The 24,597-nt window shown below is 51.9% G+C and overlaps 1 protein-coding gene across 1 annotated transcript; it reads left to right on the top strand.

Annotated features, from left to right (window-relative positions):
• The first annotated feature begins 687 nt into the window (after nt 1-687).
• fuss (SKI family transcriptional corepressor fussel) lies at nt 688-20,185 on the top strand. Its single transcript, XM_029111262.1, has 13 exons — nt 688-786; nt 14,682-14,827; nt 14,866-15,028; nt 15,126-15,247; nt 15,383-15,529; nt 15,611-15,806; nt 15,905-16,081; nt 16,218-16,350; nt 16,444-16,635; nt 18,290-18,402; nt 19,527-19,641; nt 19,787-19,936; nt 20,028-20,185. Exons 1-13 carry the CDS (start codon nt 688-690, stop codon nt 20,183-20,185), a joined length of 1,911 nt encoding a protein of 636 aa, XP_028967095.1.
• Nucleotides 20,186-24,597: the final 4,412 nt, after the last annotated feature.

Below are 24,597 nucleotides of genomic sequence, written 5' to 3'. Positions count from 1 at the left end.
TATACGAGCTTAGGCTATGAATTCGGGGAATGCTCGCCGTGGGTTCGATTTTGAATCTGAAGTTTGCGTAATCAACTCGCAGAGGGGACTTCTCTCCAGCATGAAGTCGCGTTACTGGCGAGACTGAGGGCATATGTTCGATTTTGATCTAGGTTCGGAGCTCGGAAGAAGCGTAGTGGGGCCATCAGAGATGGTGTTCTTTGTCCCGCACAATTTCCAGTTTTGATGGGAGGCGGACGAACTTTCCGATGACGACTTCGTCTGCATCCCACCGGACGGGGACGGAGCAAGCTCGGCTCACGCATGTCCCTCGCATCGTCCATCGCAGGCACTGATCACGCCCACCACAAACAAGGGCTTCGACAGCAAGGTAATACATATCGGAGCGCTTATTTTATCGGGGAAATGTGGCGAAGGCGCGACCACTCCGACCGTTGTCCCTCCTCCACAAAAGCGACAGCACAAATAGAAGACGCGGGCGATAAGAGCGACAATAGACTTCGCTTCGGTGAGAGCTTGCTCTGCTGGACGCGGCTTGTTAGCGCAAATCATCCGCGCTCTGCCAACTACGTATAAGGATAGGATGAGAGTCAGTCAGGAGTCGCGAAAGATTGATGCTATGACCGACACTGAAGCTAACTGGGTTTTCGCTGCATTCGATAACAAGCTCCTCCACTGGCGCTGGCTATGGCGAAGATCGGTTACCCAATCATACCACTCCAGCACAGGAGTAATTGCAGACATTCGATTCCGCCGCCTGAGCGAATGGTGGAGCTGAAGCTCCCGGTATAACTTCATCTACTCGGATTCATTGAAATTTGAAGCTAGGATAATTGAGAGTCCAGATGAATTGGTTTGAGAGTGCGCGAATTGGATTCATTTTATCGAAAAAGGTATATCTGAGGGAATCCGTCAATTCACGTGAAACCTGCAACCGCAGAGAGAGAGAGAGAAAAAGCTTTCGAAGCGGAGAAAAATGAATGAACATGACTAGGTGTTGGTTTTCGAGCAAACGATCGAGCGCCCAAGTAAACGATCCGACCGCGACTTCGATAAGTATTAGGCGTGGCTTGGCCCGCTGCTCCGACTCCGAATGAGAGAGGCGTCTCACGAGAAAGATGTCGTGATCATAGCGTAACGGACACCTCGCTCGAATATTACTGAACAGCGGGAATGACCGTGCTAGCAGCCATCGAAAAAGCTTTTGTGACCGGAGGATAGCGAGCTGCGGTAACCTTTACACGATCTCTTTTTTCTCGGTTGCTTGAGTGAATGTTCCTTGCATCGATCTCTGCCTCCTCTTTTCTCGTCGAATCTCATTAGACCGAAACTATTGTGGCCACCTCCCCGGACCGATGAGGTTTGCCTTCGGAACGCCCATAGGCATTTTCAAAAAGTGAAGGAAGAACGTCGCATATATGTATGTATGTTCGAACTGCGCGCCCTTACTCACCCCAGTCTCGTTTCACGTTGAATCAAACTCTATTCCGGAAGGTTTATCACAGCTCTCACCCGACTCGATATTGTACTGCTGATAAGATTCCGTCTCCCTACCATACCTCGAAGGACGGACACACTCAATGTTTCTCTGGACGGCGTCCTCTCGCGACGCTCTTCCAAATCGTCCGATAAGTTCCTCGTCGACGTCTTACCAGACCGTCGCACATCCGATGCATTCTGAAAACAGAGTGAGCCTGTGTTCGCTCCTAATTCAGTCGCACAAATCGTCTCTCCGGCAAGATAAATCTGCTCCGGCACTTTATGAACTTTTTGGTCAGTCTCTGTCACGGGCAAACATTCCGAGCTTTCTTCTCGACTTGAAAATGCGCCCGGCATTCGAATCCAAACGAGAGAGTATCGAGTTCGTGGACGAGCCGAGGGGGATAACCTTCATCGACCCTCACATTTTCCGCCGGACTACCAGCTGAGAGCAAATTCCGGAATCGCTGTCTCGAATGAAATTGATCGAGATGCCGCATCTAAGAACCTGATACAGTCAGATCTGCTCATGACAGACTCGGGTAGTCATCGAAAAGCGTTACTAGGCTGCTTCTTAAGAGGGGGTAGGGAGCAGTCTCTTGCTGTATTTTTGACGCTACGATGTCATTGTATATCAGTTCCACGTACTGCGATTGATCAGTAGAGTTCCTAAAATTCGGACATTTTCATTTTCCGACTCTTGAATAAGGATAGATTCGATTGCGGCATTCTTATTCTAGTCTTTCCCACATCGTCCGGCGACAGGGAAAACTCATCAGAGGCGATTCCCTCGTCGATGTGATCGTCGGTCTTTGCTCTTGCGGATTGGATATTTATGAAATGTCCGAAATTTAGGAACTCTATAGTATCGCCGCCGACGAAAATGTTATTTCGCTATCCATCAAGAGTCAATCCGGAGATCCTCGGTCGCGCAGTCTTGATCGGAAGGATTTCGCTGTGAAATCATTCGAATCATTGGAACCGGTTTCCCCCGTTCTACCCTGTTTCTCGAAACGCGTGAGCAAAGAGTTTCCGATCCGTCAAGCTCAATCGGATGTGCATTGATTTCGAGATTGAAAGCTCATTTTAGGCTTCGGAATAGAGGGTTTGAATTAGCCGACATTAGACATTCAGCCGTGATGGCGAATTGAGATGAAAGAATACCATGGATTCATGCTGTCCTCGTTCGTGTACTAATCATCCGAGCACCGTCCGAGTGTGGATGGCCCATTCACAAAGCGGGAATATCATTTGATTTGACAAAACTTTCGCTATCCGATGCCGCCAGATTCGGCAGTCGCCCTGCCAAACGCGATTATGGTGGGAGTGATGACGCTCGTGGTGACGATGACATTACCTTAGTATTCAACACCAGTCTCGGGCACGGCTATTCCGCCTCTTTTTCCCCCCTCTCTCTCATTCTCTCGATCTACCTATTTACCCTCTATCTCGGTTTGTCGCTACAGTACCCGCTGCGGTCGGCTTACGTGAACGACCGCGAAGCCCCGACGGGTGGATAGCAGCAACGGAACACTCCGGAATGAAATATGCAAATTGCTATGAGGAACAAAATTAGCTGAGGCTGACCGTGCCGCCGGGCACTCGAACGAGTACGATGAAGAAGAGCACAAAAACTCCAGACGGGGAACTGGAGTCGAGTCGAGAGCCGGAAAGAAAGGTATACATTGAATTTAATTCGAACGACGGAGTAACGACATGAAAGAAGTTATCACGCTGTCGCTCTCGAGAAAGGAGAAGAGCTGAGCTCGTCGACTGATTGCCACCAGGCTGCTGACTGGACCGAGCCTCACTTCGAAAATAGCCTCACCGGCTGTCCAGGAGGCAGCGGTTCCGCCTGCCTCCCTTGACTGAATCAGGAGACTCGGTCGGCGAATAATTGGAATGTGAAAGCTCTGCTAAAAGTATGCATGGATAGGTGGATGCGACGTGGAAAGCAAATTGACCGACGCGAGGAGCGATGTCTGAATGACGTATCATTTCTCGAACTCTTACGTATTTGTTTGTTCATCATTCCATCCGATCGTATCATAGACCGGCGACTTGACCGCGTTCCCAACAATGGCTCGTCAGCGAACGGGCGACCCAGGTAGTCAGTCCGCCAGCTGAGAATAGGTACCGTGCCCTCCCTCCGCTGGAGATACCATCAGGGTCACGTGTCTCGCTGCAAAACCGATCAGGCGAGCGGTTGATATAAGGAACTTGAGCCTGATGAATATTTACTTTATGTCGAGCGATCACAGCGTTCGATCAAGGGCAAGACAAAAACAAGCAGAGCGGTGAAAGCGACGGCTCCTCGAGCTGGGGGATGGGGTTCCTGAAATAAGGGTACAGGAAGCCACGGAGACGGGGAAAAAACAAGTTCGAGCCTCGGAGAGTTCAACCAGTCGGCTGCTCGCTACCGTTGCTGGTACGGAGCCTTTCAGTACTTGTACGCTCCTCGCGGAGCAATCGATCTGGGGGACCTCGATAATTCCGCAGTCCCCTGCTTCGGGATGCCCCTCGGAGCATGCTGCGGATTATCGACCCGATCATTGAGCTGCTCCGAGAGGGGTGGACAATCTCATTTGCGACTATATCTCTCACATGAACATTCGACTGGCTTGCTCATAATGTTTAAGGGATGGAACTCGGGAACCGTTTCGGCCCGAAGACCAAGGGGGCGAGTCAGTTTTGCGGCGCAGGTGAGGAAGGCCTGAGCTGAAAATGATGACGCGCCGACTCGCGGCCTATGCTCCAGAAATGGGACCGAACACTTTTGTAGAGGGGACTTGGCGGGGGTCTACTCGCCCCCCCCCCCCTGTAGCCCCACCCCGGTAGCCACGCTAATAGTCTGAGATCTCGCAATAGGAATCCTGATCCCACCGCCGCGCCACCACTCCTTCGAGACATCGACTTCTGTGCATGGATCTTTCAACGGAGGAACGGTCGCGGAAGAGTCAGGGTCGTTTTGCGCAATCGTCCGACAGGCGCGGCGGGATCGAGACTCACACACGAACCTCACGAGGAACCTCCGCCGTGAATGCGAGCCTCGCTGCCACGTGCCACGAATGGGATGGCGCACTCACGACCATCGCGACTCTCGCTTAGCCTCAGTGTCGCGAGGATTTTCGACGTCATGATCAAAGCTCGGTCAGAACGACTCCAGCCGAGCAGGGGCAAAGAGGTTTCGTTCAGATCGACAGCGATTGATGTCACTTGTAGTTAGGTCAAAGCCAACAGAGCACAATTAGGATCCCTCGAGAAAATGAAAGTGAGCGAGGTTTCGGGGCTCGGACCTGAAACATAAACTATCCACGCGAGTCTGGATTGCCGAGCGACCCAGATATGGATACAGAGAGAGAGAAGGTACGGAATCAAACATATGTTGTTTTGATTTGGTGACAATTCATTCACTTGCCGCCCGGGGAACGACCGGATCGAGTTAGGGGTGAGATGGATGGTTGTAGGCACATACGGAGGTAGAAAATGGGGAGGTGGAGGGAGAGAGTGGGGTCGAGCGACTCTAGCTGGTAATCAATTAAATAGAAGACGAGAGTGAGCTCCGCGATCGACAGAGAGGGAGAGACCAACAAACAGAGCCTGCGATCGATCGATCGACCGATCGACCGACAGACAGACAAACTGACAGACTTGCATAGGCTTGAGTCTGGTCGGCAGTATTCGACGCTCTAATCTTTCCCCGCCGACGCATGACGACCACATCTAAGCGAATTCACTTTCGGGATGCTCCTTCAGCACCGGTCAATATCAATCGCCAGGATGTCGTCAACGTTTTTGAGTAGTTCTCCTGACAGGTGTCTCCGTGGAATCAGCTTCCTCTCGAAAATCGAGATGCTCTCCCCTGAACCTGGCAATCGACGCTTACCGAATGAGAGACTGCCGATGAATGAATTCGCTTTTCAGGATGGTGAGCGACACCAGCCACACTCTTCGCTGCTGCTCGTGCCTCGACTGATGGGCAGATGAGTCACTTCCGAGCGGAGTGGAGCTCTCCGACCGGACTCCACCAGATTATTGTGTTACAAATTACCTGATTCTTTCCTATGTCCCGTGTCTTCGACAATCCCGAAGAGAAGCTATCAATCAGAGCATCTCTTCTACACCGTGTTCCGAGCTCTTTGTGGTGCTTTTCTGCCTCATTCAACGGGACAACGTAATGCTCCGTGAACTCGAGAAACACAACGCGCGTTCGCGTCAGATCGGAAGACACCGAGAACGCCGAACCGAAAGTCCCCGTTCGTCCAGAATCCGTGAATTACTCTGAAAAGCAATCAGCTGTCATCACGTAGAAGAGAAGACTCGACATATTCACGGAGAATGCTGCGATAAATGTATCCGGGGAAGAGAGGCATCGCTTCGTGAAGAGCTCTTAGTGGGAGTAAGGAACCGTTTAGGTGGATATATATCCATCTCACGGCCCATACATCTGTGTTTCGAGTCGTCTAGGGTCTTTTGATGGTCGGTGAGAATCCGACTCATCTGGTCGAGGATCAAGCCGCAGAACAGAATGAGTGGTGGCAACGAGAGGAGCCGGAGTCCTGTGCCCCACTCGCCACCGCCGCTGCGCAGACTGCTGCTTGTCGACAGCGAAGGCCCTAAATCATGTTGATCCTGAAGAGGAAGGCGACTATCGAAACAAGAGCTGCAAGTGGGAGGCCGGGAGTGCGCTCTGCACGGTACCCAGCCGCTGCAGCGGTTTTTCTTCATGAGATTGTAAGATTTCGAGACGAGGTGAATAGGCTTAAACATTTAGACGTCACCTTCGACGTCGGAGGTCTTGGCGGTGAATTACCTGATCGGAGCCCAACTCGACGCATTTCCGGCCGGCAGGTCCGCTCCTTTTGGTTCTCCTGTCAGGCCGCAGGTGGCCTTTAGCTCCGGCAAGGATCTAGGGGTTTCACTTGAAATATATGCCCTCCATTGTAAGCGGTCTAGAGCCGAGAGGCAATAAAGACACTGGAACAAGCAGGAAGACTTTGAACAAACAGTTTTCACTTTGCATCGCGGAACTTTCCGCTGTGCTCCTCTCTCGACCGCTGTCCGCTGCTACTAATGTTCCCTCCGGGAATCACCTTGAATACCTTGAGACCGCAGCCCAAATACCGGCAGGAGGAGGCGAGCTCGAGGATCATTCAACAGATCTCATCAGATTTCATTCTCGAATTCTCCGAAAGAGTTTCAGAACTTGTCTATTACATAGAAATCCGACCTGCTCCCCTCACGAACTCTCAACCACGGTATGGAGTCCTCGATTGCATGGTACTCTTAGTCGGTGCGTTTTAGTAGTCGGCTGAGCTCTCGAGATCGCAAGCAATCGAGCAGGTTATAACTCGGTGAGTCGGCTGGCAAGCGAGCGCAGCCAAATTGCTTGCGGACATGCAACTAAGTAGGAGAGAGCGATCCCTGTGGTTTCCATCGATGCGATGAAGATCAAAATGTTATTAAGCTCTTAGCTTAGTTTCTTTTGTGTGCTTAACAGCGGGCGTCATCGTTGCACCAGCGAGTAGATGTCTCTTATCTGATCAAAAGCATACAAATGCTGGACTTTATCTCCTCCTCTCCCTCAATAGAGCGCCTCAGAACACACCTGTCACATAGGCGAAGTGAGGACTTCCACAGGTTGGACACATCATCACACCGATGAATGCAGTCTGTCAACGAGTTCATCTCATGTATACCCTACAAGACTCTGAAGCAACAACGTTCGGTAGAATCAGAAGAGGTTTTCCCTCGATGAAATTTCTCTATCTCGACCTTCAAACGACTCAATCGTGACCGGCGTTAGGTGAGGCGCGGAGTCGGGGGTATTATTATTCCGGATGGTGAACGGGAATAAGTCACTTAGGGTGGCGTAGCCCGTCCCTTTTGTTTGAAGAATTGCTCTTTCCTCGATTTGTGTATTTCAGCCATTTAAGGATAGCATTTGGTCGTGAAATACGAAACGCCCAGCAGTGACCAAGGACCGGCGCTCTCTGAATTGCTCTTGTCGTTGGCTCTGATCCGGCATATGGCCCGCCAATGTGGAGAACGAAAAAAAATAGACTCTCTTAGTCACCAGAACTGGAACGCGAATCAGCGGAGCGCGCCCGCGCAGTCGCCTTTCAACAGGTCGCCTCAAAGTCGGAGCGATCTGTTCCCTTCCGATGGCGCAGTCTCCCTTCGCGGAGGGTAGACGGGAGAGGGGTGGGGCCGACCGGCCCTGGAAATCTCGAAATTCGTATTCCACCCTTCTTCACCTTCTCCACCATCCACCATGCTTCAGCCATCAGCTCCTTCGGTAGCAGATTCGAGCGCTCGCGAAGGAAGCCCGAAGGAGTTGGAGATCCCGTCGGAAAGCAGCATCGAGTCATCTCATGAAGCCTTGAAAGCTGAGCTGGGGGACCATATGGGTCGATTCATGAAACTAGTTGACCCTGGCGTACTCTTATCGAAACCAAGAGGGGGAGACTAATTAATTGTTCTAATAATCTATTTTCTTGACCGTGAATGGAGCGAGGGGCTGTATCCCCATTATTCCAGACCGGGTGCATGATTTCTTCGCGGGGAATCCCAGAGAGGGGAATATATAGGTAGTATAATTCGCTAGGCCTTCTGGCCTGTGCCTTGAATACCGCGACGCTTGGAACGCCGATCGATGAGCTTCCACGATCTGACGCAAGCGGTAATGAGGCCTTTCTCTGGCGGACACTCTCCCGGCTGTTTTCTCAATGTGCTCGACCGAGACGTCGTGAGTTATGAGGAATCACCGCTTTTCTCTCAATGTACAATAGTACCTAGTCGGAAATGGCGCCGCCCAAGCATGCCCCTCAGGGCGGACCTCCCCTCTCCTCCTGCCCGCTACTGCTCTTAGCAGCCTGAGTAGATCGTTTTCCAATATTGGGAACGCATGCTTCGAGCTCTGTCCATGGCTTGTCGGTATCTATGCGCTGCTGACTTTCAGACCAAGTGTGGTGATTGTATTGACACAAAGTGTAGGCAGTACCGGGATACAGACAATTTGGAATTTTGAGTAAAAAAGATAGTCTGTGGGCTCCATCAAACTTCCCCCAAACTCACCCCTTGAGCCGGAATCGAGGAGAAGCAAGGATTTACGATGTGCCTTTCCGGAAGCCTCTCTGCGGATGTCATCTTCGATGGCCGTTCGAAGAAGGTACCTTCGAAAAAATCGTAGCGGCAGGAAACTAATGGCTCAATTCTCCGGTTACCGCATAACTCCCCAATCACAGCTTCCCTTTCGCAGCCGGCCCGAGCTGCCGTGTGGCTCGAAAGCTAAACTCGCCGACCACAAACGCTTCGGAGGAATTACACAAATTGGTCTAATATTCACTGTTCGGCCAGAACATCGGCCGATAATTGCCTTGATTGCTGCCCTGAAGTCTAAACGTTTTGAGGCGACGATGACGTCTTTTGGCAGATTTTTTCAAACGTTTCAATGTTCCTTCTCGATTCAATCGATCGTGATTCTAGCTCGGTCAGAGCTCCTGAGGCGACTGACTCGCCTGTGATGTCATGAAATTCCGAGAGCCTCAATGTTTCTCATTCACCTGTTGTGCTTCCCGAGCGATCGGGATGTCGGACGCGTCCCCCATTAGTCGGCCACGAGTTCAACCCGGGACAAGCTTCGAAATTCGGCTCCATCAGGGAGGCACGAGCAAGTCCGAGAGAGGAAGCGTGCTCTCCTGCTGGCACGCGCGCTGTTCGCGCCCCACGTAATCGGCGCTCCGAATGATTCCTTCGACATGGCTTCTCGGGAACGGCTCTACTCGATGAGTCCGAATCCTCCAACGTGTTGATCTCACTCGGAAGCGATACTCTTAACAGGGTTGCCATGGAACACAGCTCTCGAAACCCCGGTTGTGAGTTTTGACTTGATGACAGAAAGACTTCCACTCGAGGGTTATTGTGATGCTAATCTAGTGGCGCTCACCCTCGTTTTCGGGCTTTGATCCGAAACAAACTCGTGAGCGAACAATATTCTCCCCGAATTTCGGAACTCTAGATCCAGAATCGATGATTTCGCGGAAGATTTTAAACTTATTGTGGAAGATTTCGGAAGAGATGGATCAAAATAATGTCTAGCCGTGTCGACGAATCGTTCAGTGGCTTTTCCGACGTAGTTCAACCTAATGATTCGCAGAGCGTTGAGCCGACGTCCGGTGGAAATAGAAGACGCGGCTGCAACTCCTCCCAACCCTTGGGGAGTTGTTTACTTTCTCTTTTCGCTGCTGTCCCTCGAGACATTTCGCTGCCTGCCTGGTTGACTGCCCAAGTGGCGTTGGGTGGATCTTCGGGTCGATTACTGTACTAACATTTCGGACTCGAGCGACCGCGTTTCATGGATCAAAGTTGTTGTCCCCATTCCGGGCTCCATCTCAATTTCCTTAGGAGAACGATATCGCTTCATCGCAGCGCCCTGATGGAGATCGGAGATCGGTCTCAGCTTGGCGCCTAATTGATAACTCTCGAGCTCCATGTCCTCCGCCAAGATATTGTAGACCTTGCGGAGGATCATTTCTTGCTTTGTGCTCCATCCGTGACATTCGGAGCCGCATTTCCGAGGCTCTGACCTTTCTCGCGCTGGCTGACAGGACTCAGATCATATCGAAATGCAACATACGAAGAATCGACCTGTAGTCCCGCTTTGAAAACTCGAGGACGCTTCCGGCGAGAGTTCGGTCTGCGGTCATTCCAATTAAGCAGATAGATATGGCTCGGTGGCGATTCTCAGTCAGAGTGGCCTCCTCGACGGACTATCGCTTTCACCTGATTCGACTTGGGCGAAGTGTGACTTGTGATGTATCAGGGTTATTAGGGTTGCTCTGCCGATAAGTTCGTCGTCGTTTACTTGCTTGCTCCTCCGCTGCCTACTCGCTCGTTTGTGGGCCGGCTCGCAAGCAGGCTGCTTGTCTCGATGCTCGGATAGTGTGTACTCAATTTAGCTGATCCTTGTTTCCTCCTCCTGGGAGTGGTTGGTGTCCACGACGCACGGCCGCTCCGAAGATGCAATTATTTAGAAGGTGGTCAGCGGCTCCGCGTCCTGTTCTGGCTTATTGGTGTCGCTGTTGCTGTGCCATGAGAGCCGCGAATGATGGTTCGCCCCTCTGGGGAATCGCAAATGGTGCGCTCGATTAGGTGCTCGATACGAATGCATGCATCCACCGCCGGAAGTCGCCTCCTCATTGTGCCGGCGCGGCGGGAAGGAACGGGGGATCGGTGAGACGGGACATCGACGACTCGAAGCAACTCTTGCACTCGAATAAGAATCCACCCGTTCCTTAGCTGGGACGTGGGATTGATGGCAGGGCAATCCCCTCTTGAGCGTTGATTGTCTCTGCATCGACACTCGTTGACTCCGAGTGATTGTTCTCGACCAACGAATCGATGCACAACTAAGAGAATTGAACGTCTCGAACGCATTCGAGTGGTGTGCGTACCTCGAAAGGGCTAAGCTATCCCGGCCGTGGATCAATGCCTTAGAGATACCGTTTTCCGGGTCCTCACGGGGACCTGAATGGATCGACGTCCCTTTTGAGTATATTTGTCGTATCCATCGCTTGATCGAATTTTCGCGGATGGAAAAGCCATGTTAGTTCCGGAATCGATGGACACGGCGGCTCCGAATCCGTCCTCGGCATAGGAGAGGGAAAGCCCGCACGAAAGATTTCTGAAACTTCTGCGTGGAGGCATCTCGATTCCGGGCAGAATCTCGCTACTCTCTCGGAGTTTCCTCTTTCGCAGCGAAATGCCCTCCCGGGACCCGATCGGAAAACTGTTTCGCTCGTTCCCAGTAAGGAAAAGTATTCGTTTTTGTAGTTTTTTTGGGTGTGATGATACTTCCCCGTCTCCCCTCAGCTGACTGGCAGACGCATCTTCCTGCACGACCGACTGCCTGAATGGTCGGACGTCTGTCGGTCTCTTTTCCCTTGTAGGGACCGTTCCTTGCTTATTTGCTTGCTTCCTGACAATGCTTGTCCCGAGCTTGTGCCAAGGCACGCCCCCTCGCTTCCTGCCGAGCCAATCGCAAGGAACGAGCGCTCAATGGGCGGGCCTGGCGAACCGCGTGACTCCGCCCGTCCCGAGCCGGCCGAGAGTTTTTCGATTAGTGGAAGTTGCTCGCTAGTGGAGCAGTGAAGTGGTTGTCGAAGGAGCGACTTCGTGCTCGTTTTACCACTCGGCCTCAACGGTGTTCGTCGACATCCTCGCTTTGGTACAGCTGTTGCTATCGTCTCGATCCGGTCGAGGTAGGAAACGGAGGAGGTCTCGTGCAAATCCGTGCCGTTGTGATCAAATTCATTCTGTCAACGAATCGCGACCTGATACTGGCACATCGGTGAGCGGGCATGGATGTCAACTCGTTGCTCGCTGACATCCGGCCCCGCGGAATTCCTGCTGCATTAAGTATCGGACAACATCGAATTCATCACCATCGAACTGAGCAAGCCAGCCCGCCAAACTGTAGTCCTCCCCTGGGTCAAACCCGTATTCATTCTCCGTCGTCATCACCAGCGAATCAGCAGAACTCCTCTCACCTCAATCTCTCGGTGAGTTCAGAAAACCTTTTCTCGTGCTATAGAATCAAAGAAAGGATTTCACCGACTTCACCGCGATTTGCCGAGTCCCCGGTGGGCGGACCCGCTTAGTGGACGCTACACTTGTCGCGAAAGCGATAGGTCGTGAATTGTAAGGCATGAATTTCGAGCTGGTGCCTTGAAGCTTCTGTGCTTGCTTTCCCTTCCCTTAGGTAGGGAGATCCAAAGTGTCTCAAGCCATTACGGGGTACGAGCCACCCTCAGCATCGCAAGGAGCGTGTGCACATGCTGCCTACAGATGGACTCATGGAATATGAAGAGAACTTACCCAATAAGTGTCCGCGATGTCCTTCGAAGCGGACGAACACTTCGCCGCCGAATTCGCAGGGCCTTTTTCTCTGGCTCATCGCTGCTGCCGATTACTCACCTCAATATCGTATCGATGCGATTCACTGACATTGACAACTGCAAACTTCTAATCGGGCACCTCGGAATATCGAAAGAAGAAGGACTCATCCTTCCGAATTTTCCGAGGAAATTCTGACGTAGGCATTTGCAGGTGTTCCACGGCTTCGGCTGCTGAGAAATTTATGCTTGGAAACGAGAAGAATCCCAGGAAGATTAATGTCAGCTTCGCGAATATTTTTTCGAGTCTCCATCGCTAGCGCTATCAGGGACTCCTCGATTATTCGCGGGAGCGCAGTTCGTGCGATAACTGAGACCTGCGATGAAACTCGTAGACGAATCGACAGCTATTCAGACACGTTTGTACGACTACAGCGCATTGAAAAGATCCTTTTCACGATTGGCATTTCTCACACTCGAGGCTCTTAAGTTACATTGACATATCGAAAGTTGTTTGCTCTACTTTGATCTCAGAACGCTTGACTCTCTGAGGACTTGCGAGTCCGTAGCACACTGAACATATGCTTTCGCGAGAATGCAATGAAGACCGACCGGCTTTGAGGAGGAGCTTGAACGATACTGAAATCGGACACACTCAGTTCTCGAGAGCGCTCCACTGTCGATCAAGACGACTATAGTGGGACGATGGAATGGAAATCGTCGACCAAGTTCCCTCTGCCCTCGGCCTTCTAAAGTCGGCTGAGCCTCTCTCATTGTCGGGGGATGAGCGCATTCGAATCGAGACTTGATTCCGAACATTTTATTCATCCTTGCCGTGGAGATGATCACGAAACGTTGCGGGGTATGCAACAGAGAACTTCCAGGATGAATATCATTTTCACTCGGAGTCATTCGACGAATACGCTCCTCGATTTGACTCGGCTATCGAATCTCTGGGGCTGCGAGTCGTTGCTGCTTCGTGCAGCAACGTGAGGACTCCAGCCGAATGCTGGAGTCCTCACGAATTTGTACGGATATTTCTCGAGGAATCCAGATCTTTACGAACGCTCCTGTTCCCGACGATTCCGTCACTGTGATCAGGATGTACGCGGAACAGGGAGGAGACTGAGCTCATCGTCTGGTTGCGTCAGCCGCAGCAGCGCTCTCTGCGGCCAGGACCAATGATGGGAAGAGATCACCGTCGATCACGATCACCCGCAATGATCCAATGGTCGTATTCATTGCAAACACAGAGCAACATGTTTGTACTGCACCCAACCGCTCGCGGGTCCTTTCGCCCTGCCGCTCGATCCTTCGCGTAGCCTGTAGCCTGCCTCCGTGGTCGTCCTCTTTGTTGCCAGTTGAATCCCCCGGCTCAGATATCTGTCGAGTGAGTGTTTACACAAGCAGCGAGTTTTTTTTGGAGTGGAGATCCAATACGGTGATGACAATTGGCGTCTCGTTTCGATTTCGCCGATCTCGTATCGTTATTCTGTTTCCCCGCACCCGGTCCGTGGCAGAGTCCGACTCACCGCTCGTGGAAGTCATACAGCGAAAACCTTCGCATAAAACACTCTCCGTGCAGAGCAGTCAGCAGGGGCAATCAGCTGTGTTACAGCGTATCGACCTCTTGGACACACAAATACACACGGTCTGTGAAAAAAAAAGAGTTCATTTCTCGAGTGAGTCGGCGTTCCGAGTAAGGAGCGCTCCTCCGGCAGAAGCCACGACTTGTTTTGGGCCAAGTAATTTGGTGATCCAATCTCCCTCAAACGATTCGAAAGGAGCTTGATACTCACTCTGTCGAGCACTCACTCTCCGGGGGTTTCGGGGAGCGGGGGAGCTCTGTTCGCTTGCTTTGGCTTTCTACCCACCGCTGCAGGGAGTAGGGCTATTCTAAGCAGATTAGTGGTAAGCGATGCGATACAGCCGAGAAGCCGCAACAAACCGACTACCTGTCTCAACGAAAAAGAAAGCTCTCGTCGTCCTGTGTTCCGAAATTGAGCCCAAATCGTCTCGATACTAGTACCTATCCGTTGCATTCACGGAGACAGAACGCAGACTGAACCCAGTGGAGAACTGATCAGATTTTCGAGGAGAGTAATTGAAAAAGTTTTCTCCCTTTGGCGCGGGAACTCGCAGCGTTCTAGAATTCGTCAACGACGAATCTCCATTTTCGCGGGCAAGCGGAGCCGCCGCGAATGCACTAGCGGCGAGCCATGCATTGCTGCGCAGAACTCCGATTTCAGAGCTCAACGACCACGGAAGAATTCGACGACAGAGTCTGTTACCAACTTGCGTTTGCAGAGCTCAAGCCCGCTATCGTCGTCTGAAGGTGATTCTGCAATATTCCTATGGGGACGGAAAATCGAGGCCTGCTCTCCACCATCGGCCCTCAGCGTCGAAGCATCGTCTTCAACTCAGCAGCATAACGCACAGAACGGTTCTGGTGAGTTCTACGCAGCGACACTCGATCTAGCAGCGTGCGCAGCGACAAAGAATCTGGAAGACGAATAATTCGTGGTGGAAATCTCGCCGCAGGTCACCCGTCGGAGGTGCGCACCGTGATACTCTATGGGATTCCGATAGTCGCGCTGCTCATCGATGGCCAAGAGCGATTATCGCTTGCGCAAATCTCGAACACTCTGTTGAAGGTATAATTGCTTGTTTTCGTACGAGCGGAGGCGATCAGGCTTGGAGGGAGGGGCGTCGATGCTCGAAAAATATGCGCTCGACCACTGTGGTTTCCAGGATTTCTCCTACAATGAGATTCACAATCGTCGCGTTGCACTCGGAATCACGTGTGTGCAGTGCACGCCCGTTCAATTGGAGCTGCTCAGAAGGGCCGGGGCTATGCCTGTCTCCTCCAGAAGGTCTGTTCAAATAATCGCAGAGAGCTCGGTTGCTTCGGTCGATCCGTCCTGCGGGATCCCGTTGCCTACAATGGGCTCGAATTCATTCCGAGGGAGTTCAAGTTCCACATTGATGATTTCACGGAATCTCTCCAGATGCGGCATGATAACGAAACGTGAGGCCGAGCGCTTGTGTAAGAGCTTCTTAACCGAATCATCTCCGCCCAAGCTGCCCGACAATTTCTCTTTCGATGTCGTGCACGCCTGCGCCTGGGGCTGTCGTGGATCCTTCGTGCCGTCGAGGTGAGCATGCTATGCCAAGTTTTTCGAACGTCAACGAGAATATCCATCGAGCCTCGTTGAGGAAAACCTCAAAACTTCCAGATACAACTCTTCGAGAGCGAAATGCATCAAGTGCGCTCTTTGCGGTCAATTTTTCTCTCCGAACAAATTCATCTTTCACTCTCATCGTCTGCCTGAAGCGAAATACGTCCAACCGGATGCAGCCAACTACAACTCGTGGCGACGTCACATTCGCCTAGCGGGCAACCCATTGAACGATGTTCTCTACGCGTGGGAGGTGACTTTGACGTTGATTGCACGCACGAGCTGAGCGTGGCGTCGCGAAGCTCTGAACCCGACCTCGAGATGCTGATGATATGAACATTTCAATTCCAGGACGTCAAAGCTATGTTCAACGGGGGCAGTCGTAAGCGGGTGATCGTTTCTTCCTCCTCGCAGAACAGTGGTTCTGTCAGCGACACGAACTCAAGTCACCATTCCGCCGCGAAAAAAGTCAAGGCTTCAACCACGACATCTCTATCTGATCAGTCACTAGCGGCGTCAGCGACTCAGGTAGCCTTATTTCAACGTTACAGTCCCTCGGGGCTTCATTCGAGCAACCCGAGCTCGGACTCTCGGTCGAGCCGGGATGAATCTCTTGAAAAATCATGCGGGGCCGTCCCGACCTAAACTTCGAAAAACCTCGCAGATCGGAATGAACTTCGGCATGAACGCCAAAAACGGAACCGACTACTTCGCTTCGATGATCTCGTCGTTCAACTTCAATCCCGATTCTGATCATAGCTTCATGCCTCCCATGCCTCCATTGTTCTGTCTGCCAAGTGAGTAGGCGATCAATCGATTCAGATGATGTTTTCATCCAGACATCGTTTCAATAATAATCAATGACCGTTCCATCTCAACGTTGCACGTAGCCTCGGCCGGCCCGCATTCGAAGCCACCAATAAATCCGTTCGCTGACGGCATGCTAATGCGGCGACTCCCCTTCTGGGGCAGTCCCCCCTCGGACAAAATAGTTTCATCAATACAGGATCCGATTCAACTTCACCGTCTCTGTATGCCTCAGCTTTCAAACCTGTCCCGACGAATATCTGTCAGTCACCAAGGTGAGTTTCAGTACGCCACGAACGACTGCCACTCTCCACATTCGTATTTGAGACCGACTTGGCGGTGATGAGGGAGCGCGAGTCACAACACCCGAAATCGTGGCGATGCCCCCATGCAATGGTCGGTAAATTTTCGGTCCCAGAGCGAGAATGTCGCCTCCGGAGAAGTTTGAGCTACCGGGCCATAACATGAAATCAGATGAATCACCGCGGCGCGGCTTTCTTAAAAGCTCCAATTAAATAATTTTCACGCGTTTCGATCGGCGGTTTCCCCCTGCAGACGCCGCGCTTTATATAAGTATGGCTATCTCGGTCCATAGATTTTCGTTCCTCCGTTGCCCGTTTTCCGATCCTCATACGCTTCATGAAGCGACCAACACGTAGGCCCTCACATGGGAGAAAGGGATCCTTACTCCAGATTTGGGAGGGGAACCACGAGCGATGCCGACAGTGGACTCGATCCGATTCTTGACGTAGGAGATCATCCAACATCCGGCCGTCGATGCGATTTCCAGATGCGATGACCGAGAAGAGAAACAATTCCTTTCGAACCATTACGCGACGAGCATCAGTTGTGACGCCCCGTTCTCCGGCTCGATATGGATCAATCGTTTGTTTGCTCGCTGGCCTCTCCGTACCGTCGTACAAACTGTTCTTTGTGCTGACTGCCCTAGAGAGAAAAGAGCGCAAACAAGCGGAACAACATGGAGCCACTTAATAAAATTACAAAAGCAACTCCGAGACTCCGTCTCGTGCGAAGAAAATGAAAACCGAATTGAGCACTCACGATCTCCACGAAGAATTCAAGTCCAGACACCATGCCACCTATTGAGCCTCGGCGGCTGCGATCTCTACCGCGGAGCCACCGAACATACCTAGGGAGCCACCATCCGCGCGGATTCGGAGTACCCGAGGCCACTTTCGCATTCGGCTCCTTTTTATGACAGAGGGATGCATTGCCCGACTGAGCGGTCGTGGCGCGCTGACATGATCTTGCTGGAGCTTTCCAAAGGTTCCAATATTGGTTGTTCGGAGATAATCGGCGCCGAACAAGCATTGACCGCTGGAGCGATTCCGTGGACGTTGTCCAGCGAGCGACGAACCGACCACCGGAAGCATGAACGATGCCAGCTCTACGGAGATGCTGCGGTCCGGTAGATGTTTGTTGTTGGTTTAGCCACTTGAACGAATGACCGACGACCCCAATGAGAAATGCGCGGTCACTGTAGCGCTCGCCGCTGCATGTTTACTTGGGCTCATTAGTATGTGATGATGTGCGCCGCCCAAGCATCTATCCTGCTGCGTGTGCATCCATCAATGGCCAATCAACATAATAGCCAACAACTCCCCGACTCATCAGTTACTTACAGTGGTTGCGCAAATATTTATCTATTCATGTGATGACGCTCTGTTCATATATGCATCCGCATCGGTGGCTTCTTTCGATCAGGATAGGTAGAATTCCGGGCGTGCGCCAGTTTCCGTTCGATTGTGGTCGAGTTCCAGTCTCAATCGACGGATCCTTCATGAGGTTTTAGGAGACGAAATGTGTTCTCTTCCAGCCGGGCCAGTTCGAGTCCTCAATGTGATACTACAACCGCGCGAGAGGGAGAAAGCAAGCCGGTGCATGCGGAGAATTCGACCGATCTCACAGCAAACGAATCCGAAAATGAGCCCGATGTCGAAGTGAACGTCGAAGAAGATGAGGAAGAGGACATCGACGAAGTGGACCCCCTCGAGGTTGGCAAAGACGAAACATCCGTACAGGTGAGCCTGCCCGAAGTCTGAATAGAGAGGTTCCGCTCGTCTGACTGAGCTGAAATTCAATTACAGCAGAAAATTATTCCAAGCGGAATGTTTCCCGTTTGCCATTGACGAGCTCTTAAACAAGGTTCCATCCAACTTTGATCAGAAGAGCTGATTGGAAAGCTTTGCACCGTCCGGCTCCAATCTCGGCCAAGCTAACTCCCGTCGAGTCCCGGACAATAGATACTGCGAGCTGAGCCGCCAAGTCTCAGTCACCTGCGCGCTTAGGGACGAGAGTGCAATTGTTGAAGATGGGGCGGATTTTCATGCTCAACGCAATGATCCTGCGGATTAGGACTCTGAACAACGCTCATATTAGTGTGTAACGCCGACCAACGCTGCTCCCCGGGTTTCATTAGTTGAATAAAAGAAGGAGCAGCGTGCCACCAAAACGGTCGAGGTTTCCGGCGATGCGTTCACTTTTTCTCATTCGAGTAACAATTCGCGGACGTTCCCAAGCTTTCTCGCTCAATACTCTACTGGGCTGATAGCACGTTGCCCTGTGCGGTCGTTGAGTTTCCTCTTTGATCCGAGGGGGTTTGGATTGCTAATACAGGGAATGTTTACCTAGCACGACGAGTGAGCCAACTTCCATCATCATCTACTACTACACCACTGTTGCCTTCGTCGCCACCTCCTCCTACATCGGTCGTTTGGCTGGCTGGCTCGTCGGTCGGTCCGCCAGGCGGTCGTCATCGACACTATGTCGAGCAGAGAGAGGAGAAGAAAGTTGGAGAGTCGCACCGAGTATATATAGGGACGAAATGAGATCCTCTCTCTAGAGACTGGTACGAATTTGAATTCAAGCAATGACGAACAGAAATAAGGTTTACTTTTCTCACTGATTCGGAATTGATACACTGCGAAAGACTTCGCGCCGAGCTTGCTGGCATCTTGAGAGAGCGCTCCTCTCGCTTTCCGTCCCGAAATACTCAATGATGTCGTGTGCGACAGACTCTGAGGCGAGATCGTCCATCAAGCCGGACAAAGGAGATTGTTCAACCTCTCCTCCGGCGATTGTTGCGATGCGAGTTTCTCCCACACAATCTGACTGGTTGGCTGACTGCGAGCTCTTCTCCCCGCAGAAGGACGATTCGGGAGCATCGCTGGACGTGAGGTCGGATGAACGCTCTACGAGCTCGCCCTTCCTGCCGCATCTCGATTCTGGGAATTCGAGAACGTTCGCTCACCTGTCGAAAGGTATGCTCGGAGTGTCTCTTTCGCAGCCTCTGCGCTTCTCCGAACTCGGAAGCGCACCGAAACCTCGCGGACGACAATCATTGCCACGCGAATAACGTGACGAACCTATTGGACCCGCGAAATCACGGACCGAATCCCGTTGCAGAAGAGCTTCGCGTGATGCTACAACAAGAGACGGAAAGGAGACGAAGAGCAGAGAAAGAAGTTGGTTCTGTGAGAGAAACCCTCGAGGAACAGTTACGGAAGGAATCGAGTTACAAGGAGGCGTTCGCAAAGCAACTACAGGTTGTTAGAGGTGAGTTTCGTGAGAAGTTTTCCTTCACTCGGGGAGGGGGCACTCCGGCGTGAATGAAATCACCGGGGTTTCAAATCTTGCTTCCTCGCAGACGCCTTCTCTCAAGAGCTCGAGCAAGAGAGGAAGACCCGTATTTCTGCGCAGCAGAAAGTCAAGGAAGCCCATGAAACACTGCAACAGCTTCGAGCCGATTTTAGAAACGTCGCATACGTATCACCGAGGAACATGGAAATCGTCAAACACGAGTAATCTGGAAAACTTCGGGACGACTCAATCATTCTTCATTCAGCGAGCTTAGCTGCTCGCCTGCCAAACGGAGCGGAATGGACAGAGATATCCGTCCGTCGGTCGAGCCAAAAAGCGTCTAAGAAAGCTCAGGCAGCCGAGGCCGGATGCTCTTGCGAACTGCCTGCAGCTGAGACCTTCGCCTTCGTTCATGGGGCTCGCTTCATTCGAGTCCTGCGAGCGATGTGAGCTTACCGGACTGAGACCGGAACGAATGTCGACGGCTCTCGCAGGCGGAGCCTTGCACACGCCTCGCGACGCGGAATCGGAAGCATTCTTGAAACTCTGCTCGATAACCGTTTGCTTGCTTAGTATCCTAGGTATTTAGAAGGGATATTCAAGAATTAATATCAACGTTTGCTCCGAGTTCGGAGGCCATCCGAGGAGAAACTCGGAAGGGGACTTCCTGGGCAAGTTTGAGCGCTCCACAAACTATTCCCAGAACAATCTGGATTATTGAGATTATTGTGATAGTTGCCGATTTTAATTGCATCTGTGGACACGAAAACGTGGAGGAAGCGTTCGATAAGCTCTCTCCGCTGACACAGAACCAAGATTTGGAGTAGCCTCAGCAGTAAATTTCGGAGAAGCCGCCTCAATCACGGAAACGTGGAGCCAGGGAACGACGAATTGCACGAGCACTCCAACCGAACCACCAAAGCTGAGACGGGAACGCACAACGGACGGCAATCTTGGTGTTCCCTAGGCAACAATCCCGTGCAGACTCGACTGTCTAGATTCACGAATACCATCGTTCTGAATTTCATTGTGAGAATTCCCATCAGCATCAGTGATTGAATGTGGATACGTAGTGGAATCGTGCTTATTCTATGATGCTCTCCGACATCGACCCAGTTTTCCATTTTTCCGAATCCGCGAAGATCGGTAGCGCAATCTGAACTGTTCCCAGAAACTCCCAACTCACCACTTCTCCAAGAATCCATTGAATTAATCCAAAGCACGCGGCTCCGCCCTGGTTTCACGCCATGTGGACGAGTGCTTCAACGTCGTCACTCGGTTGAAGGCCCTCCACCGCTAAGATCGTGAGTTCTGATGTTCCGAATGGATAGAGAGCATAGCTTTGGCCGAATTTCCACGATAGTTGAATGAGAGCACTATCCGTTCAATATGGTCCATTCGTATGTCCGCTTTTGGCCGATGAGGGCTCATTCGACGAATTCCTCACATGAGGAACGACTATTCTCTTAGGGAAGGGCTTAAAAATCCTCTCTGAAACCCACATTGGGCAGCGACCCGCTCGCCGCTCGTTTCGTTGAAGTTCGCATCAATTCCTCACAATGAGTGTACGTGCATATCATTCAGTAGTCTAGACGTTTGTCTCAAAGCTCATAGAATGGTGACTGTGGGGACCGAGGGAGATTCTCACCGGGAGTATCGATGAAGTCTCAATTGCTGGAGATACTCAATACCTGTAACAAGAGACGACTTTGTAATCTAAACGGGAATTCTAGTCCGGGTGCTTCTGAATATGGAAACGATCTACAGGCAAGCGCTGATCTCTGTAATCGCATATTCATACTGAGAGCAGAATTCAAGGATGGGCATCGGAATCACTCAAATATGAGTATACCACACGATTCGACAAGTCTTCGACAGTATTTGTGTTGTACGATGGATGAAAGTCAGAGAGCAGCCATTCCATTGATCTCGATTGAAGCCTGCGAGCTGGGTATTAGTAGTTCGAAGGCATTGACTGAGCATTTATGTTATAAGTTGAAGGAGGACCGCGAATCGGTTCATCAAGCGGCTCGTCTCAATAAAAGAGAAAGATCTCGAGGAGTCTCGACGTGCTTTTCACTCTAGAACGTGGATGCAGCGCACACTTACATAAATGAAGTAGTTGTCGAGTATCGATCTCAATCCAAACGGGTATTGAGCATATAGTCGCTAGGAATTCGTTTACAGCCGCATTTGTTTCCACGGGGAATGCGCGATGAAAGCGAAACTCATCGGTTGCTCGGCATCTCATACGACTCTTCGGCAGTCAGGGGTAAAAGCCGGTGACTGACTAAGTTGAGTGAGTTTGTGGGGTGGAAAACATGTCGCTCCCCATCGGCGGCGCGTCTTCGCTGCGGTGCAAAGGAATTACAGACTTGATAAGAGGCTTAAGCCGAGCATTCTAGGTAAGCCCCAAGCGAAGACGATATGCGGCCGCAGACTGGATCTACAATCGGGAACGCATCGCAGAGGGCCCGGAGAAGCGGTCGGCCGATGGAGACTTAGTCGCGCAGACCGACGATCGTGAAGGTAAGCGGCTCTCGAGCGGACAAAGATGCTCCGATTTTCTTGCTCCTGTGCAAGTGGGTAGCCCTCGCCTTCCGCTCACATAATTACTCGCTGTTCGATACCCATTTCCCCAAAGCAATAAGAGGTTGACAACGCGTTCACTCGTCTGAGTGACTCTCGCAGCACCGCCGGTGACAGTTTTTCGGACCTTTTTGGAACTTTCCCTCATGGAGCCCGACCGTCGGGAATGTTCTCGGTGAGACACTCAATCGACGATCTCATAGCTATGAGCATGATCTATTCTGAGCGTAATCAGGAGATTCGTTGATACTCGGAAAGATCTCCGATCGGTCACAAATTCAATAATTCACATCATCGTCTTTGTGGGCCGCGTCGTTGGGGCTCATCAAACTCGATCACTCATTCAACTAATTAGGTGATTAATTTTATGACGAGCGTACTTGTTTTGCTGCCCCGGCTGATTTGATTCGTGGCAGTTGTCGCTCATGTCGTGGCGGCTCCAGCCCGAGCCGCAGGGGCGTCAAAGAACTCGGGCGAAGCTTTGATAAAAACAAACCCTTTTAAAAGAACTAGAGGCCTCGGGCCTGAATCGAATCCCATTTGGAGATTCGGTATCTAAGCGGAGCGATCCCAAAGTCGGAGCCAAGCAATCCAAGCGGCTGGAAAAGTCGAGATCTCTCCCGAGTGAATTATACTCCCGCACCGCCTCGGAATCCCTACGGCGCGGGCGTGCTCGGAGTGCCTGACCAGGACAAAATAGCAGCGATCTCGTTGCGCAGAGAGGGCCGTGCAAGGTAGCGATTTCTCGGGGAATGTCCCGCAAGGGCAGTAAGGAACTGAATTCGAAATATGAGACCCCGTGGAAAAATATCTCCGCAGAGGAATTAGCAAGGTCTCACTCCTACCTGAGCTCTTTCCGCTAGAAATGACTGTCTCGACCCCTGGCTAGGGTCCCTCCGGAAGGCAACACTTCTCGGAAAGAAGCGAGTGAGGACGGCGTCTCCGACGCTATGCGATTATGTTTCCCCCCCCTTTCCCCACCCCCTGCTTCGGCACTCTCCGCACTTTTGATCTCTCATGAGACATCTGGATTCTTCTTCCTTTGCATTGCACCATGCTCAGCTGGCCATCCTACCGGAAAGACGGAATATGAGGAGCCGTAAGCTCCATTCTATCGAGACTCCGGCGAGGGCACGATGGGCATCGCGACAGCTGCATCAGAGAGGCACGGCGGAATTCAAGCTTGGTCCGAGCTTCCGTCATCTGTATCCAAAGAGCGCACCTTCTAGGAGCGTAGACGAAATGTCGGAGGGAGTGGTCTCCGCCTGCCCAACGCTCCCGTTGCCGCTCTCACTTGCTTGTTATAGTGTGGTTAAGGGCATTGCCTGTGGTGGAGCCGTCGAAGACTTATGCAAATCGTCAAGTCGGGCTCGACCGTGCCCGGCTCAGAACAGGCCAGTCTGCTAGCTCCTCAATGGGAGCCCTTTATGAGCACAAATCGTTCGCGAGAGGCGAAAGCAGAAGCTCTGCGAGACTTTCCGCGTATTTGGGAAAACAATACCCCACGCTTTAAACTCAGGATTGGGAAGGGTCTTGCCGCTCCGAACTGCTCTCCTGGGCATTGTCGGGGCGGGGACAGAGCACAAGATGCCACCGTCCAACAACTTGCGGGTGGGTACGGAGAGCCTCCCATAAGTGATCTTGGTTAGATCCGGCATACGAAAAGCCCCAAAGCCGAATGCACTCGCGGTCCAGACGTCAATTAAGATCTCTGGCAGCGCGTGGATACGCCCAATGCTTCGCTGTCGCAAAGCAGCCGGTGGAAGGCTCCAGAGCGATCACGGCTCAAGTTCGTGCATTCGTAACATTTTTTCCCGGAGCGCGGAGAGTGAAACTCGCCGATCAGAGACTTCCTGACTGAAGTTTCGCCTCTAGATGTTCTGCCCACGCTGTTGCGAACGGCGGGCGCGGCGCCGGTACCTCGGAAGGGGAGCGGAGAGCTTTCGCCCCGGCCGAAGCTCTTGCACGGCTTAGATTTCCGCCGCCGCCATTTCTCGATTCGGCTCCGAGTGTTCATCGCTTCGATGGCTGGCTGGCTCTCTCTCTCC

This window comes from Galendromus occidentalis, unplaced genomic scaffold (genome assembly GCF_000255335.2).
Source record: "Galendromus occidentalis unplaced genomic scaffold, Mocc_1.1 scf7180000075563, whole genome shotgun sequence".
Lineage (NCBI taxonomy): Eukaryota > Metazoa > Arthropoda > Arachnida > Mesostigmata > Phytoseiidae > Galendromus > Galendromus occidentalis.
The sequence above is the reverse complement of the archived record's forward strand: the minus strand, read 5'-3'. Positions and strand labels throughout refer to the sequence as shown.